The 19,250-nt window shown below is 51.0% G+C and overlaps 1 protein-coding gene across 1 annotated transcript in view; it reads left to right on the top strand.

Moving 5' to 3' along the window:
* Window positions 1-3,913: 3,913 nt before the first annotated feature.
* Window positions 3,914-19,250, top strand: part of Bsn (bassoon presynaptic cytomatrix protein) — a 39,706-nt gene continuing 24,369 nt past the window's right edge. The window contains exons 1-4 of the mRNA XM_029481991.1: window positions 3,914-3,939; window positions 4,859-5,024; window positions 5,115-5,267; window positions 17,034-17,924. Of these exons, the coding sequence (XP_029337851.1) occupies window positions 3,914-3,939; window positions 4,859-5,024; window positions 5,115-5,267; window positions 17,034-17,924 (1,236 nt within the window). The remainder of the gene's footprint in view (window positions 3,940-4,858; window positions 5,025-5,114; window positions 5,268-17,033; window positions 17,925-19,250) is intronic.

Raw genomic sequence — 19,250 nt, 5'->3', positions numbered from 1 at the left:
TACTGAAAGGTCAGCCATGAATGTTTGAAAGCCTTATTTGAAGCTGTGGGGTTCTTCCGGCTGCTCTGACTTATAGAGAGTGTCTTTAAGGTACCCCACCTCCTGACAGACAGCGATGGCTTATTAATGTGAGTCATCTCTCTTTCCAATGCTCACCTGGAGGAGGGGGTGGGGCATGCTCTGGATGCTGCCATGTGGGGCCCACAGCAGGGTCTCCTTCTGCCTCCACCCTGGCTCCACTCCTGCCTGCACTTCTTTCCTGAAGACTCCAGTGCTAGCAGGCCCTTGCTGACCACAATACCCAGAGCAGCTTCTGGCTGCTTCCCGCTGTGGACCAGGCAGCCACCTCTGTCCCAGGTTACCCGGCTGTGACCTGGTGTCTGCAGCATTTTTCAGCCATTCAAACAAATTAGTTGTTCTTAGGTCTGGTGAGGGAGAGTGAGGCTGTTTGGCTTTGTACCCTTCCTGAAAGGAGTCAAGGGTTCCTCCCTGCCTTGACAAACAGGGTTGGGCTAACGTTATTGGTGAGCAGTTAGTAGCCCTAAATGTTGAAAGGAAGGAAAGCTGAGAGAAAAGAGTGTTTTTCATATCCTTGGCCTTGCTTTGCCATCTTTTACGTGCATTTATCTTTTGTAGCTGGAGGGATGGCTCAGCGATTAAGAGCGCTTGCTACTCTTGCAGAAGACCCAGGTTTCGTTCCTAGTACCCACACGGTGGCTCATAACCATCCTTTACTACAGTTCCAGGGTATCTCATGCCCCCTTCTGGCCTTCTTGGGCACCAGTCGTGAATATGGTATATATATATATATATATATATATATATATATATATATATATATGCAAGCAGACAAAAAGGTCATACACATAAAATAAAAATCTAAAGAAAAAAAAAGCAGGCATTTTTAGTTTCCCCTGTTGGCTTCCAGCCGCCCCTTTCTATCTGCCCTCTGCAGCTGGACCCTCTGTGCCTTTGTGTCTTTGTAGAAGCATCTGCCTCCCTTCCTTTTATTTTATCCTTATCCCCGCACTTCCCAAGACACAGGCTCCCTAAGGCTGCTGAGAGTGAAGGGCCGGGGGTTTCACTGGTGTCCTGTGTGCGAAGGTCAGGTCTTTCATGGGGCAGGACGGTCTTGCATGTGGACGTCTTCCCTTTCTCTTTCCTTGCTTCCAGCAGTCACGTTTTGGTGGAGATGTCTGTCCATGAAGGCAGACCTCCTAGGTCTTACTTCCTCTGTCCTCAGGCTGTCCCTGCTGCTTGAGTTGTCCTGGAATCTAAATAGTCATGACTCTTGAGCTCCATCATGGAGGGACTTTCGTTAAGCAGGAGGAAGAACTGTCCTGAGTCCGGGGAGACCTTGGGCTGCCATGGTACGGTGGATGGGCTTTATAGGAGCAGCCATTTTCTCCTGCAACTCAGCCTCGGGGGAATAGACTTTTTCCCACCCTCCCCACATTTCACTGTTGGCTGCTGTCCAGTAGGGAGCCTTTCTATCCTGTGGTCATTTCCTCCCTCCCTCCTGCCCTCCATCCCTTCCTTTTTTCCTTCCTTTTTCTGACATAAGGTCTCACTTTGTAGCCCTGGCTGTCCTGGAACTCCCTCTGTAGACCAGGCTGGCCTCAAATTCACAGTGATCCGCCTGCCTCTGCCTCCAGAGTGCTGGGATTAAAGATGTGTGCCACTAAGGCCACCTATATGGGGTCATTTTGTTCTGCCTTTTTTCTGGGCTTTCCTCTGAGCCCATGAATGCTGTTGGACCCCGCCTGCTTTCCTGGGCCACTGCTCTTTGGGTGACCTCTGTTCCGGAGAATTGCCTGTGACCTGAACTCACTCTCTCACATAAAACTACCTAGACCTAAATCGTAAGATCCCTGCCCCCCTCCAATCTTCAACACAACCAAATCCAAACTTGGTTTTGCTTTTGCATTCCCCAGCCCTGACTGGCTTTCTGCTCTGTATTCCCCACGGAGGGAAAAGCAGCAATGATGTCTTTTGTTGGATCTTTCCTCCCTCCAATTCTATAGATCGTCTCCTGGGCTATTGCTTCCTCCTCACTGGATTCCCTACCTCCATCATCCTCTTTGTGGCACAGGGCCCAAATGTACCTCTGTTGGGAGACCTTTAAAGGCCCTGTTGTCCCAGCCCTCCCTATGTTCCGTTTGAGCTTCCCAACTAATTCAAGTCATCCAAAGATGCTGTCAGGAGCGGTTCTAGGTGGTGGGCATGATACTGGCTTGCACACGACATTCTTGTGCCTTCCTCTGCCGTGCTGAGCATGCTCTGACAGCCTCTGAGCCTTCCTTAAGTCTAGCTTGCTCTTCCACCTCAGGGAGAGCAGCTTGTCCTTTAGTGTAGAGGTCTCCTCACCTTCCTTTTGACCGTGGCAGTGTGTCCGGCAGTGATTTGTTTGCACATCTGTCTCTAACCTAGACTGAGGATTGGATCCCTGTCTGATTTGCTTTTTGAAAAATTCATTTTAATTAAATATTGAGTAGGTATTCATAAAGGCTATAAGAAGACTTATAAAATATGTATGTATGTAAAGAGTAACCACGTGCCACCTGGAGACTTGACCCGCCTCGTAGGAACTCAAGAGCCTCAGGTGCGTCCCACCCTTTAACGTCGCCATATCATGTTGCCATCAAAAAATTTTAGTCAGGAACCAGTCAAGTGCCCCCGCCCCCATTCACAAATGGGAATCTCGTAATGTTTGAAATAAGCTTGTGCTTTTTGTGTTGGGCTGAGTTCATAACTCCCCTCAGCTGTTGTCCGTAGTCTGAAGGTTGGGGATGCCCGTAAGATCAAAAAACAGGCCAAAGGACCTAGAACCAAGGTCAGTGTAAACAACTGAAAGAGAGGCAGGCAGAAAGAAGGGAGCCTGTTGTTATGTTAGAGTCTATGTCTCCATTGCTAATCTGTGAGTCTGTTGCTAAGCAAACTCCTTATGAAACGCTCATAACTGGACCACATCGCTGACTGATTGGGCCCGGCTTCCTGAGCTCGCCAAACCATTCACACATCTTTTCGTTCATTTCTGTGTGCCCAGGAACTATCCGCTGTGTGGAGTACCATGCTGGGCCCTGGTGTGCAGCAGGGAGCAAACCAACCACAGGCCTTCTAGGTGGTGCCAGTTTGTGCCAGTTTGTGCCAGGCCCTTAGTATGCACAGCGTTCCTAAGGAACCAGTAACTTGTGATACAATGTTGAGTTCAAAGTTACTTTGAGCCAGTCACAGGTTCTGTAGTTCACACCTAATCATAGTGGGGGGGGCGGGGCAGAGCCAGGAGTTTGAGGCCAATGTGGGCTACAGAAGTGAAACTTTCCCAGTGTCTCTGCAAGTCCTGTGGCTGTCAGCAGCCACCCAAGGAATACAGGCCAAAGCCTGTCTAGAATGTTCTGGAAAGCAACAGGAAACTTGGTCTTTGACTTTTTGTGTTCACCCTCTTTCACATTGGAAAAGACATAAATTAGCAGAAACAAACTTAAGTTGGTCCAAAGAAGGAACTCAGGGGATTGGATTTTAGCCTGAACATTTCTTTTACCTCGTGGGTCTACCCAGCTCTACAGACAGGTCATTCTGGAAGGGGCGTGGTGCCAGGCACATTGGGGCCTCCTTCAGAGCTTTCTCAAGGGTTAGACTTAAAGCCCCACGCAGCCTTACTCCAAGGGAAAAAAAAAACTTGCATCCCACCTTCTGAGCCTCGGTTGGGCATTAGGCTTGCTGCAGGGTCTCCAGAAGGAGTAGGCAGGGCAGGGCATCAGTACCACCTAGAGGCTTCTTAGCAGGGCAATCCCAGGCTGGAGATGGCTGGCCTGTCTCAGTCACTGTGAGAGGACATCCTGACCATGAGAACTATTATAAGAGAAAGCATTCATTGGAGCTGGCTTACAGTTCCAGAGGTTAGTTCATTATCATGGCTGGGCACACGGGTGTGTGGAGGTAGGTGCTGGAGAAGGAGCCAAGAACAGCATGCTGATCTGCAGGCAGAGAGAGAGACAGACAGAAGACAAATTCTGGGCTTGGCATGGGCTTTTGAAACCTCAGTGCCCACCCTCAGTGACATACTTCTTCCAACATGACCACACCTCCTAGTCCTTCTAATCCTTTCAAATAGTGCCACTCCCTGGTGACTAAGTATTTAAATATATGAGCCTGTGTGGCCATTCTTATTCAAAGCACCACATCGGGTTAAGAGCACTGGCTGCTTTTCCAGAGGACCTGGATTTGAGTCCTAGTACTCACATGGCTGCTTACAACCGGAGATCCAGTGCCCTCTTCTGGCCTCTGTGTGCACTCCCTACAAGTAGTGCACAGGCATACACATACAAGCAAAACACCAACATGCAGAAATAAAAATGAAGCTCAAAAGTGCATTCCTAGGGCTAAGGGTGTGGCTCAGTTGGTAGAATAGTTGCCTAACGTATGCAGAGTCCTGGCACTTATAAATTGGGTATAGTGGTGCCTACCTGTAATCCTGTTCTTTAGAAGTAGAGACAGGGAATCAGAAATTCGGGGTCATTTTTAGCTACAGGGTGAGTTTAAGGCAAGCCTGGGCTACATGAGACCCTCTGTCAAACAAAGAAGTCCACGCACATTAGATGCACTACTAGATCACCGACTAGAATCTGCTCTTTCTCAGCGTGTGAAAGAAGGACAGTCATGTCCATCTGCCACATGGCCTGATGCCAAGGAGCTTGTCAGGGCTGGAGCACAGGGTACAGTAAATGGCAACTGTGACGATATCACTGTGCAAGAGAAAGGACAGTGATGGGACCTGGGGTCACTTTGGTTGGAAGGGACCTATGTAAGCTAATTCTATAAGATGTGTCTCTAACAACCGTTTTAAATGTCATTTCAGTGTTCCCCGGAGACTGGACCCCAAAGAGCCCCTGGGCAGCCAGAGAACAACTTCTCCAACCCCAAAGCAAGCATCTGCTACAGCTCCTGGCCGAGAGAGCCCCCGAGAGACAAGGGCCCAAGGCCCATCAGGCCAGGAGGCCGAAAGTCCCCGCAGGACGCTGCAGGTAGACAGCAGGACACAGAGATCAGGACGGTCCCCCTCGGTGTCACCGGACAGAGGCAGCACTCCCACATCACCCTACTCTGTCCCCCAGATTGCCCCTCTTCCCAGCAGCACCCTGTGTCCAATATGCAAGACCTCGGACCTCACATCAACTCCCAGCCAGCCAAACTTCAACACCTGCACCCAGTGTCACAACAAGGTCTGCAACCAATGTGGGTTCAACCCCAACCCTCACCTCACCCAGGTAAGGACCTCAGTGCTACCTGCGTCTGACCACTGTCTCAGCATCTCTCCTCTGCTTCCTTCCCTTCCTTCTACCAACCTCGATCAGGGCTATATCCCTTACCCACCAGTGCCCATAAATCCTGATTGGGGGGGGGAGGTATTGGTGGTGGTTCCAGGATGTGAAATCAGAGGACAAGGTCTGGCCCCAGGTCTCCTGAGAGATTCCTGTACCCTAAAAACTTAGAAGGGGCTGGAGCAAGGACTCCACAGTTAAGAACACCACCTGTTCTTCCAGAGGACTAGGGTCCAGTTCCCAGCACCCACAGAGTGGCTCACAATCATCTGTATTCCAGTCCCAGGGGCTCTAATGCCCTTTCCACCCAGGATGCACAGAGACATCCATGCAGGAAAACAACCATACCCATACAAATAAATACTTTTAACCTGGTGGTGGCGGCACATGGCTTTAACCCTAGCAATCAGGAGGCAGAGGCAGGAGGATCAGGAGTTCGAGGCCAGCCTGGTCTACAGAGTAAGTACCAGGACAGCCAGGGCTAATCAGAGAAACCCTGTCTCAAAAAACCAAACCAAACCAAATAAAACAAACCAACCAATCCACAAACTTAGATTCTCAGAATAGAAATTCAAAAGAAACTGGTTTAATTACGCCTTGGAGAGAGAAAAAGAAAAGGACACGATCTTCCAGTGGCTCCTTCAGTAGAGATGACCATACACTCCTCTGGGCTTGGGGGTGAGGGGTGGGAGGGTGGGAGGAGAAGGCAAGCTTCCCTAGCTATAGGCCTGCCTCTCTCCTTGACAGTCCTGCAGAGGGACTCTCATAAGAGGACCAGATTTCTAGAAGGACCTGGGAACACCTTCTAGCAGGGGTCTGGACAGCTCCTCTCTGGGTTCAGTTCCAGTTGTCTGGGGGTCTAAAGTGGTGGACTAGACTGTCCTCCAGTTTTGTGGTAGAGACCAGGCATTCACAAGGTATCCACGTCCTATTCTCCCAGCAAGCTGTGCTACAGGACGATGTTCATGAGTTTAGCCTCTTTTTGCCCCCAAAGAACTATGGATTCACATCGCCATCTTGGCTTTGTTCAGGATTTCTCTGTGTTGGAGGGGTTGCCTAACAGAGCTTTTGGGGGTGCCCATGTGTTAGCTAAGGGAAAGCCATACTTTTGAAATACAATGAATGGGTTTTCTGGCATCCTTGTATTCCTACAGGGTGACCCATCGAAGTCTTATCTTCTCCCCACAAAGACTCTGAATTGGACAGGACACCGGGTAGCCTCTGCAGGCAGCACTGGGATTCTCGGCAGCTGGAGTTGTTTGGACCGTGTGGGAGGGGGATAAGTGAGAATAACTGTTAGCAGGTCAGGGTCTATATATGCCAGCATGAGGTGCTGTGGGTGTGGGACGTGTGGTTTGCGAGAGGTACGTGCGAGATGCCGAGGAAGGAGCTGTTGGTGTGGGGCGATGACTCAGTGCGTTTGGAGCTGCTCCTGGAATGTGGAGGCTTCCTGAGGAGGCGTGCACGCTCGTGATTACTGCATCTGTGATTAGAAACAGACCCAGCCCTGCGCCGATCAGTTAAGTAAGTGTTAGCTGTTCCATATTGGGGAAAGTGTGATCAAAAGAGGGGAAGCTCACCTGTTTGATCCTACCACCTGAGAAGCCACAAGCTCCTGGCCTCCCGGGAGCAGGAAGACTTGGTGGATGGCCCATGTTTCTGTGGGATGGCCCCTCATTGTGAACCCTCTGGGTTCCCAACTCCATGAGATGCTCTCTTGTGCTGCAGCCTTAGGTGGGGTGGGTGAGAAGAAAGAACCACACGTGGTGCGTATCCCAGCACCCCTTATGCCACAGCCTTAGCCTCCTGCTTCCTCCAAGCCCAGAACCTTTAGAGAGATGGGAAGGGAGCCAGCCTTTAACGGTGCCTAGAAAAACAGCAGAGTAGGAGGACCTGGGGACTCTCAGTCCATCTGCCTCGTTGTGCTGGGCGGAAGCTGGGGCTCAGGGCCAGGAGGAAAGAGGGCCTCAAACTTACTGCAAATTGACAGTATTTGGTGGAAAGCAAACCTCTTGGCCAAATACTTCAAACCAATGCTGGGCTGGATGAGTCAAGTGGTCCTTTAGCACAAGCTTTTGGCATCCTTGGGGCATCCAGAGCTCTAAGACAGTGATGAAAGTTGGCAGCCTCTCCCAGGCTTGCTTCTACAGAGCATGGGTGGAGCTGCCGGTCCTCAACTCCCCACTGGAAAAATGCTGTCTTACTCTGTTCCACAGGCCCATGCCCAGCGACGGTCTATTCTGCTGGGGCCTCCAGATGAGATCTTTGCTTTCTTGGAGCTGGATTTCAGGGGTATTCCTGTCAAGGAAAGCTAAACCTTGGCACAGTTTCCTGAGGAGCAGCAAAGCACAATGGTCACGTTGGTCCCATTGCTCTCTGTCACATGCTGAAAGCAGAGCCACCTCCTGGGTCATACCTTGCTGTGAAGAGGAGACAGCTCTGCAAGCTTTGCTCGCCCATCTGTTTCATCTTTCCTGGAAAACCACTTCTCGTCTGCATACCTCTAACTCAGTCTAGGCTAGTCACTCCTCTGGAAAAAGGTCAAGTCTTTTTGGATTTTTTTTTTTTCAGTTCAGGGCAGGTAAAGAATTTCACCTGAGGGTTGGAGAGATGGCTTAACAGTTAAGAGTACTTCTGCTTGATACAAGAGCAGAGGGCCTGAGTTCAGTTTCCAAGTACCCACAAGGCAGCTCTCAACCATCTATAATTCCAGTTCCTAGGGAATCTGATGCCCTCTTCTGGCCTTCATGGGTATTGCATATACATGGTGCACTGAAGTGCATACAAGGAAAAAAATGTGAAATAAAAATAAATCTTCGGCCGGGCGGTGGTGGCACATGCCTTTAATCCCAGCACTTGGGAGGCAGAGGCAGGCAGATTTCTGAGTTCAAGGCCAGCCTGGTCTACAGAGTGAGTTCCAGGACAGCCAGGGCTACACAAAGAAACCCTGTCTCAAAAAACCAAAAAAAAAAAAAAAATTAAATTACAAAGATTTCACCTGTTAGGAACTGTGCCAAAAGATCATGTAGAGGGTTTCATTTTGGCATCAGTTCTGTTTTTACCACACATAAGAAACCCTTGCTCTGATATCACATTGGCAGCCAGAGGCCAGAGATGCTAACATTCAGAGCCGGGGATGGGAAATGGGGAAGTGCTTCTCCTTGTCTTCTCTTCTCTCTTTCTTCCTCTCCTCCTCCTCCTCCTCCTCCTCCTCCTCCTCCTCCTTCTTCTTCTTCTTCTTCTTCTTCTTCTTCTTCTTCTTCTTCTTCTTCTTCTTCTTCTTCTCCTTTCCTGGAACTCACTCTGTAGACCAGGCTGGCCTTGAACTCAGAAATCCACCTGCCTCTGCCTCCCAAGTTCTGGGATTAAAGATGTGTGCCACCACTGCCTGGCCTCCTTGTCTCTCCCTAGAAGCAGGTGCCCAAGAACCAACCTCCATGGTTTTGCCAATGCTGCAGGTCCGGTCAGGCTGGTCAGCAGCCTTTATAATCATTTGCAATAGGAAGAAGGCCATATTGTCTTTGTCTACTCTGAAGTCTGAGGGAGAAGCCAAGGCATGGCTAGGTAGCTGCCGTAGAGGGGAGGCAGAGGAGCCAGCGGCCTAGAAGTGAGCTGTGAAGAACAAGAACAGTGACTTTGCCATTTATGCCTGAGAGCCTCTAGACCCACTGAGAGCAGCCCCCGCAGCGCATTCTGGCCCAGGCCTCCTGGAGGTGAGTGTGTCCTTGACCTGCAAGCACTGTCCCAGGAGTGACTGCAGTGTAAGGTAGAACTCATGCAGGCCCAGGCTTCAGTTAGGCCAGGTTCTTCCAGAACACTTGTTCCAGGCAGCCTCAGCCTGGGCCTGCCATGTTCTCCTACCAGGGGTGTGAGGGCTGCTAGCCCCACCCAGATAGGGTTTCTCTGTTTTACCCTGGCTGGCCCAGAGATAGATTCACTTCAAACTCCACTTGAGAAAATTACCAGGCTGATGAGATGGCTCAGCAGGTAAAGCCACTTGATGCCAAACCTGACAACCTGAGTTCAGCCCCCAGGAGCTTCATGGAGGAAGGGCAGAACTTGTTCTTTGATCTCCAAACACAAGCCATGACAACACACACACACAAACACCACAGAGACAGACACACACATAAACACACACAGACACACACAAACACACAGAGACAGACACACAGACAGACACAGACATACAGACAGACACACACAGAGACAGACAGACACACAGACACACAGACAGACACACATATACACAGACAGACACACATACACAGACAGACACACATATACACACACAGTGACAGACACACATACACAAATACATACACACACATACACACACATACACAGACACACAAACAGACACAGACAGACACACATACACACATACAGACACACACACAGACACATACAGACACACACATACACACACATAGACAGACACACACATATACACATACACACAGACACATGCATACACACATATATACACACAGACACACACACACAGATACACACACACAGACACACATACACAGAGTAAATAAAGAAAACTGTTTGAAAATTTAAATAAAATACTAGAGGAAAGAGTATGGTCAGGACCTTATCTACTCCAGGCTTAGTTTTTGCTGAGGCAGAGGCAGGCAGGTCTAACTTGCTGCCCCCATCCTTACCCTCATGACAAACCTTGGGCTTGGATGCTTACTGAAGGTGGGTTGTGCAAAGAAGGAAGGGAGCCAATGTAATGGTCTAAGCCTCTCCCTTTAATGCCTGTATCCCACTGCTTCCAGCAAGGGCCAGGACACCAGATGGCCTGGGGGTGGAGCTATGAGCAGCACAGAACCCTTAGCCCTAGCCAGCAGCCTGTCCCCTTTCCTCTGCCCCATCCTGGCCACACTGCTGCTTGGGCCAGATTCAAATGAGGCGCAGGTGTCCTAAAGGCATGGGATGAGTCCTCCTCCAGGAGGAGATGACTACAGCGCTTCCCTCTAACCCTAAATAAAGTGGAAGTGGACCTCCAGGCAGGCTGGGGCAGGAACGGGATCTTAGCCAACATGTGCCTAGTCCTCAGGCCATTTGCCTTATAGAAGCCCCCCTGATTAAAAAATAACAGCAACAGCAAAACCATTCAGTCAATAGGGGAAAGTCCTCCAGGCTTCTAGGAGCTCTTAGGCAGCCAGCCCTGTCGCTAGAACACGGCCCCAGGCTGCCTGTTTTCAGGAGACAGGACCGACCTTAACTCTATCTGTAGGATGGAGAGCAGAGACACGGGAGAGACAAGAGTGCTGTTGCATGGGCTGTTTCGTGGCTGAGGCCATCAGGCATGGAGTGCTGGCACTGAAGAGCCTGGGCATCAACCAAACAGGAATGGGAAGGATCCAGAGCAGAACAATGCAGCTCACCCCTAAATCGTATATTGTTATACGTAAAACCAAGTGAAACAGGACAGAGACAGTGGAGTAAAGACAGCCAAGAAAAGGGGGGATGAGATGGCTCAGTGGGTAAAGGTGCTTGCTGCCAAACCTGATGGGCCGAGTTCAACTCCCAGGACCTACATGGTAGAAGAAAACTGGTTCTTGCAAAAGCTGTGGTGCATGCCCACACAGGCACACACAGACCCTCAAATAGTCAGAGCAACCTTGCCAAACAACAACAACAACAACAACAACACAACCAAGTTGGAGGGGACTGGAGAGATGGCTTTGTGGTTAAGAGCACTTGCTGCTCTTCTAGAGAACCGGGGTTCAGTTCTCAGTACTGGGATCGGGTGGCATAGCTGCCTATAACTCCAGCTCCTGGAGATTTGATGCCCTCTTCTGCCCTCCACAGGTACTGTGCATGTGCACACACACATAAGAGTAAATTAAAAAAAAAAATCAAACAAGAAAAAGTGAGATCCTGACTCAAAAAGGTAAATAAACACATAAAATCAAGCTAGGCACAGGATGCACATCTTTAATCCCTCCACTCTCCAGGCAGAGGCAAGCAGATTTCTCAGTTCAAGACCAGCCTGGTCTACAAAGTTAGTGCCAGGACAACCAGCGCTACCACAGAGAGAAACCCTGTGTAAAAAGAGAAAAGGAAAGGAAAGGAAAGAAAGAAAGGAAAAGAAAAAAATCAGAACAACAACAAAACCCCCAAATCTCCTAAATTTCACATATACATTTACATGATTATTATGTCTGTCTGTCTGTCTACCTCTGCCTCTGCCTCTGCCTCTGCCTCTGCCTCTCTCTCTCTCTCTCTCTCTCTCTCTCTCTCTCTCTCTCTCTGTGTGTGTGTGTGTGTGTGTGTGTGTGTGTGTGTGTGTGTGTGTGTTTCTGGGATTCAACCTAGGCCCTAGGTACTAGATACTAAGTATTTTGCTAATTAGTTACACTCCAAGCTCAAGATAAAATGATCTTTGTCAAGAAGTACAAGAACTTTGAATGGAGAAAGCCAAATGATGCTGGGAAGGCTGGGTCTCCATAAGCAGTAGAATAAAGCTGGACCCTTACAGCAGCCATACATAACCCTTAACCCAGAGTGAGCGAGACACTTACATGTACAAGGTGACACTGGAAAGCTCTTAAGAGGAAATACAGGACGAGCCCTTCCAACTTTGGACTTGCCTATGGTTTCTTATCTTAGACACCAAAGGCACAGTCAATAGAGAGAAAGACAGGTCAGACTGGATGACAATTTAAGATGTTTGAGAGAAGGCTGGAGAGATGGGTCAGTGGTTAAGACTGCTCTTTCGAAGGTCCTGATTTCAAATCCCAGCAACCACATGGTGATTCACAACCATCTGTAACGAGATCTGATGCCCTCTTCTGGAGTGTCTGAAGACAGCTACAGTGTACTTACATATAATAAATAAATAAATCTTTAAAAAAAAAAGGAAAAGATGTTTGAGAGAAAATAATTGCCAGACTTATACCTAGTGAGTAGTTGATATATCCAGAATATACAAGCAAACCCTACAATCCAACTAAAAGACACCAGGAGAGCAGTGGAGGAGCTCAGCTCTGTGACAGTAGCGTGTCCTCCTCAATACTGCATCATGGGAAAATATAAACCCACAGGAAAGTTGAAAGAATTGTATGAGGAAAACTCTGAGATCTGTTACCTGAATCTTTAATTAGCCTGTGACTCTCCTGGGGTTTTGTTGGGGGCGGGGGGCGTTGTTTTGTTGGTTTTGTCTGGTTTAGTTTGGTTTGGTTTGGTTTGACTTGGCTTGACTTGGCTTTTTGGCTATTTGAGTCAGGATCTCACTATGTAGTCCTGACTGTCCCGGAACCACTCTGTAGACCAGGCTGATATCTGCCTGCCTCTGCCCCCCAGTGCTGGGATTAAAGACATACACCACCATGCATGGTTTTCTCCTAACTTTATCATATTTCTGTCCTTCTGTCTGCCTGTCCATCCCTCTGTCTGGTCATCTGTCCATTCATCTAATTTCTTTATTGGTTTTCAAAGTGTGGTGCAGATACAGTGGACTTCACATCGACCACTGCAGCAGGCGTATCACCGTTAAGTAGGATTCAGTATTTACTGTAGGTTATTTTAGGTAAAATCTACATATGATGACATTTACAGAGTTTAAGTGTACCATTCAGTGAGCTTTGGAGAGCTGGGTCAGGCCCATGGGGACTGTGGATCATCTGCAGTAACAGTGAAAGTCAGGTCAGTGGTGTCTGGGGGGCAGGAGGCAAGGACTTACAATAAGGAAGGGCCAAGATGACGACACCTGGAAACCAACAAAATTCAAGAGGGGAGACTGGAGCCAGGAGATGAACTCCAACGGTCCTGGGGATTTACAAAAGAGAAGCTGAGGCGAGTTCAAGCAGTGCAGCCTTTCTGGGACTGAGAGGAGTTCGTGGAGAGAGGGAAGAGATATAAGATCAGCTTGGGTGGGAAGGGAGACTTTCAGAGCCTTCTCAGAGTTCTAGGCCAGTGAGGCCTTCCAGCCTCAGGCAATGACTCCATTCTCCGCCATCACAGACAGACCCTTAGATGTGGGACACACTTCAGGAACCCTTCTCAGATCTCTGGGTTGGCACAGGCCTCTTCTGCGGACTGGGTCCTATGTTCTTCCCCGTTGTGTTCTGAGGTACCCTCTGTATAGGCTGAGATCACAGCAGACAGGCAAAGCACAGAGAATGGTGGATGAGCAGCAGAGGGTGTTGGATGAGGCAGGTGGTCACCATTGCTATGTGAATGTCTAAGCCAGCTCAGACACTGGCCTCTCCTTGATCACAGGGGTTATGGGAGTGCTGTCCCTCCTAATGAGACCTAACCAGTGACTCACAGCCCAGAAAGGCCTGGAGTCCTACTGGCATGGGGTCATCCCAGGGACCTCTGGCTTTGGTAGCAGCAGGGGAGTCACTTTTATAAGCCACCTCTGTGATGTTTAAAATGGAAAGCACAAACTCAGTACCAGGCATGATGTCAGTGCCGAGCGATCCAGCACTGAATGCTACTCTCCAGCAAGGGCTCGGAGGCAGGTGGCTCTCCACAGGAAGGTGAGCTAAGTGATGGAGATCTGAAGCCCCATTCTCTGCTACAGAGCCTAGCGGAGGGAAGTGGCCAGAGAACCTGCTTCTTCTGGGGCCCTGAGAGCTTTCTGGCAGCCTTCTTCCCTGGGAGCACCCTGTGAGGCCAGGTGTGTCAAATATGCCTGGACCCTACCTGAGACTGATAGACATTGGTAGGTCTCGGGTCACTGAGGTCCTTGTCAGGAGAGATCCTGTTAAAGCTCTTCTCAGGGAAGATGTCTCCTTCCCTGGCTGTCCCAGGAACCAGTAAAGGAGCAGCCGGGAGTGGCTGCTGCAAACAGATCACTGGGAACCTTCTCACTCAACTCAGGGTCCACAGAACCTGCTGCCAGGTCTTGGGAGGCTACTTAGTTACTCTGCACACTGAACTGTTTGAATAAAGGAACAGATGGGAGACGCTTCTTCCAGATGAAGCCCTCTTGGAGCCAGGGAGCACATGGAGCCACGCCTCTGCAGATCCCAGCATGCTCCTGGTGGAGTGGGCAAGCTGTGGAAAGTCACATACATGCCTGCAGCCTCTGCTGTCGCACTCCCAAACTACCTTGACCCTGCGTACCACTCTGAGCCTTCTTCCTCTTTACCGGCTTCAGTCACTCTCTGGGCGGGGCTTGGGGAGTGCGTGGAAGAACCTGCCAACCTTCTGAGATGGTGGGGCGGGCTTCCCTGCTGGAAGGAACTGTCAGGTTGATGAAAGTTGATGTCATCCACCTCAGGGCAGCCCAGGAAGGCACCTCCAGCTCTGCTTTTGGCTCTGAGAGCGTGAGGCAGGCGATGTGCACATCTCCTGGGCAAGTGCCTGGTCAGGACAGCAGGACCCTAAGGGCTTTCCTGTCATGCTAGCAGAAGAATTAATCCTTCTAATTCTGGTGGACATCTTAGAGTGTACCTAAGAGTCACAGGCTTCTCCTGGGCTCAGCTTCCTGATGAGGAATCACGATATGCAGCTAAGGAAGGCTGCAGTTGCCACTGGTCTTGAGGCCAGAGTGTCTCCCACAGCACTGTACCTGTGTACCCTGGTGGACAGGTGGGTGGGGTGCACAGCTGTCATCTCTGTCATGGTTGGGACCTTGGAGAAAGGAGAAGAGGCTAGGATAGGCCTTTCCCAGCAAACCCCTGGGAGGTAGAAAAGAAAGTCTTAGCAAGTTACAGAGAACCCCGTCTGCCAGGGTCCTCCTCGAAAGGCCTCGGGAACAAGGTCCTATCTGCCGAAGCCTGAGCCCGGGAGGGACTGGGGGAGGACACGGTCAAGGCTCCTCGCCGCCGTCTGGAAAAGGCTGGATAGAAATAGCTGCACCCATCTGGCAGATGAGTCACTGAGGGGGGGTTCAGCCATTTCTTGAAGAGGTTCTATTTTAGGTGAGATGCCTGCAGCACAGCCTGGGTGATCGGGGCTGAGGAAAGGAAGGCCCTGGTGCTGGTACAGGGTTTGGGTTTGGGTTTGGTTTGGTTTGGTTTGAAACAGTTGGCTCTGTTTAGCTCTGTCCAGACCCAAGGAGGGAGTCACCCTGAAGTCCCAAGCCAGGGATGTTACCTCCTAGATCCCAGGAAGTCTTACTGTAGGTTCACAACAGGACTGGGACATTGGGCGTGGCCTCAGGCCCTGGTGAGAACAAAAATCCCCCTGTAGAGTCCCTCATCAGAGGCGTAGAAGCAGCCTGCCCCTAAAGCCTCACTTTGATAAGCCCCTCCCCACCTAAAATGAACTTTCTAGGAGGGTACAGGGACTGAAAGTTTTTCCTATGCCTTTCTCCGTCCAGCGTGAACAAAGCCCCACTGGATTTTCAAAAGCACAGGGTGGTTAACAGTTCCCAGCTGGGGCTATGCTGCCCTGCCTCCGCCTCACTTTTCTTAGATTCTAGAGCCGGGTTTGGTCTTCTGGGGAGATGGATATTGTAGTGCCTGCAGGGATGGATTCTAGACTCTGAACTTGGCCTCTACAATGTTGAGTGGCCATCAGAGACGTGAGATTGGTAGTCACTGGGCTCCAGGCTGCCCAGCCCAGGGAATCAGGAGTTAAATGGGGCTGCCAGTGTTGCTCTTGTCTGTAGCTATAGTTTCTGCCCTGGTGACCACAAGAGCACACTGCTAACCATTTCAGACCTTGTTTCGTCTGCTGTGAGGATAAATACCTCTGAACACGCCCTCCGGGGTGCTTGGCACAGGGGGGTGCTCACCACAATACGATATTTTCCCCACCTTTGGGAGCTGCTCTTGGGCTGCTGGGACAGGATGCCTGAGTTCCAGCTCCTCACTGAAAAGCCACCCCACAACTACAGAGACCCACTGCAGCCTTGGAGACCTCATGAGCTTTGAGGATCACTCGGTACAGCAGGAGGCCCGGTGTGTCAGGGATGAGACAACCAAGGGAAGATGACAGGGAAAGAAGCCAGGTAGAAGACAAGGCTGGGGTGGCTGGTGAGGTCGTGGGGAAGGGCTTCCTTACTATGCTGGGGAGCCCTCAGAGGGGTGTGAGTCTGTGGGCGATGTGCTCTGATTTACATGTGGTTTCATTCGGCAAGAAAAGGTGGTATCTACTTATGAGACTGGAAGTCCAAAACAAAAGTCTGTTCTGCTATTCTTTTAGTACACAGGCGACACGGAAGACTCAGACCTGGCCTGCGGCATGGCCACACGTCCATCCCTGTACAGGTTCATGCCAAAGGGGAGCTACAAGTCTGTAACATGAACATCAACTAGGATACTGATTGACCCATTATTGTGCCATTTTCCTTGTCTTGTGGTTGGAGGCGTGGCACCCACCTAACATGCATGAGGCCCTGGGTTTGACCAAGGACACCATAAAACAAGCAATAGCAGAACCTCTGAGTTCAAAGAGAATTCCAAGTCTTAAATCAGTCACGTCTCATCTGTGCTTCTCCCTGACTCTGCCCTGGAGAATTTTCCTTATGTATCTGTCCCTTCCGTGAGAATACAGGGGCTTCCAGGTCAGGAGTCATACCATGGCTTCTTTTTATTTCTTCTGCTTTCCTCTCTCACGTGTCAATCTTCACTTGTAATTATGCATGGTGTTTGTGTGCTTGCACGTGCAAGCGTGGGTCTGTCTGTCTGTCTGTCGACCGTGCAGGTAATGACTTCGAGAACCTTCCATCCCTGCAGCAGCCTGAGCCCTGTGCACTCTGACCCTGACCACCCTGCTGACTGCTGTTTCCTCCCACAGGTGAAGGAGTGGCTCTGTTTGAACTGTCAGATGCAGAGGGCCCTAGGAATGGACATGACCACTGCGCCTCGGTCCAAGAGCCAGCAGCAGCTACACTCCCCGGCCCTGTCTCCTGCCCACTCCCCAGCCAAACAGCCTCTGGGGAAGCCAGAGCAAGAGAGATCTCCTCGGGGCCCAGGAGCCACACAGTCTGGTCCCCGCCAGGCTGAAGCAGCCAGGGCCACCTCAGTGCCTGGGCCTACCCAGGCAACTGCCCCTCCAGAGGTGGGAAGGGTGTCTCCTCAGCCCCCTCTCTCCACTAAGCCTTCCACAGCTGAGCCCAGGCCACCTGCAGGAGAGGCCCAGGGCAAAAGTGCCACCACAGTGCCCTCTGGGCTTGGTGCTGGTGAACAGACCCAGGAGGGCCTCACCGGGAAGCTCTTCGGCCTTGGAGCATCACTGCTGACCCAGGCGAGCACCCTTATGTCTGTGCAGCCAGAGGCTGACACCCAGGGCCAGCCTTCCCCCAGCAAGGGGCCACCCAAGATTGTCTTCAGTGATGCCAGCAAGGAGGCGGGTCCGAGACCCCCAGGCTCAGGGCCTGGGCCTGGGCCAACACCTGGAGCCAAAACCGAGCCTGGGGCTAGAACGGGTCCTGGATCAGGGCCTGGAGCCCTGGCAAAAACTGGAGGAACCGCCAGTCCAAAGCACGGCAGAGCAGAACACCAGGCAGCATCCAAGGCTGCTGCCAAGCCAAAGACCATGCCGAAGGAAAGGGCCGCCGCCTGCCCACTGTGCCAAGCCGAGCTCAACGTGGGTAGCAGGGGCCCAGCCAACTACAACACCTGCACTGCCTGCAAGCTCCAGGTGTGCAACCTGTGTGGCTTTAACCCAACACCGCACCTGGTGGAGGTAAGAGGGCGAGCGGGAGGGCCAGTGCGGCAAGCATGTTTCTTTGAACTTTGTTGAGGACGCAGGGAATACAGGGAAAGGAGGGACAAGGGAGCCAGGACAGGTACTGAGAGCCAGGAGTCAGAGGGCCATGTTACAGCAAATGCTACAGACAGGTCATAATCTGCTTCTTGCCTCCTACTCAGAACTGTCACAGTAGGTGGGGGTAATGGTCACTACTGGTTCTCACTGGCTGGCCAGAGCTATGCGGCCGAGTCCTGGATTAGGAGGTCTTAACTGCCATCCTGTTTCCAGCGCCTGAGAGCATGGCCTTGATGAACACCGTCAACCTCATCCTGATGTCCCATCCTTCTCTGGGTCTATGATTCTCACATAAGTAGGGAGTGAAGGCCCACGTGTCAGAAGGCCAGGTCCAACAACGCCCTGGGGACTAAGGTCTTCTCACAGTGAGATAGGGCCCATGTGTCAGAAGGCTAGGTCCAACGCCCTGGGGGCTGAAGTTTCTCACAGTGAGATAGGCTCCAAGCCCACCAGCTGGTGTCTGGTCTCAGTCCTCTCTAAGGTCATGAGTGTACATGTTAACTTGTCAAAGTCCTGGCCTTTCCTCCACGTTTTCTCCTGGGTAGACTTGAGCTCTCCCAGGGGATAGGATGCTCAGAAATGCTACCTGTCCCCCATCCCCCATAGGAAAGCTAGGGTCAAAGATACTTTTTGCTCTGTTCCTGCTCCAGGAATGTGGATTGGGACCTGGGCAGAGCCAAGTAGAAGGGAGAGAGAGGCCTGGTGTGAGGCCAGTGTGCTTGTCAAACCAGGAGTCCCCGAAAGGCCTGAAAGATAGAGGTACCCAGGCAGAGCTGGACTACCCTGGGCCTTGTGACTGTGTCTGCTCATGCTCCAATCCCGTTACTTCCTTCTCTGGCCCAGGACCAGTCATATGACTTTACCATGGCTACCTTTGGCATGTCTAAGCATGATCTGATGGGCTCATCATAGCCAGAGGATGTATGTGGTGTCAGATTACTGGGCCAAGGACCCTTCATGCGGCAGCCACTAAGCCATGTGTGATGTTCAGTTGAGTCAAGCATAGCTGATGGAACAGGGGACACAAGCCACCACTAGTCCAAGGTGGGACAAAAGGGAGAAAGAACATGGAGTCACCACTGTGTCTATGCCACCTTCTTCTGACTTCCTTGGCAAAGGTCTCCTTAAGAACCAAGCCTAAGCCGGGCGGTGGTGGCGCATGCCTTTAATCCCAGCACTTGGGAGGCAGAGGCAGGTGGATTTCTGAGTTCGAGGCCAGCCTGGACTACAGAGTGAGTTCCAGGA

This window comes from Mus caroli, chromosome 9 (assembly GCF_900094665.2).
Source record: "Mus caroli chromosome 9, CAROLI_EIJ_v1.1, whole genome shotgun sequence".
Lineage (NCBI taxonomy): Eukaryota > Metazoa > Chordata > Mammalia > Rodentia > Muridae > Mus > Mus caroli.
Note: the sequence above shows the minus strand (reverse complement) of the source record. Positions and strands in the feature narration are given on the sequence as shown.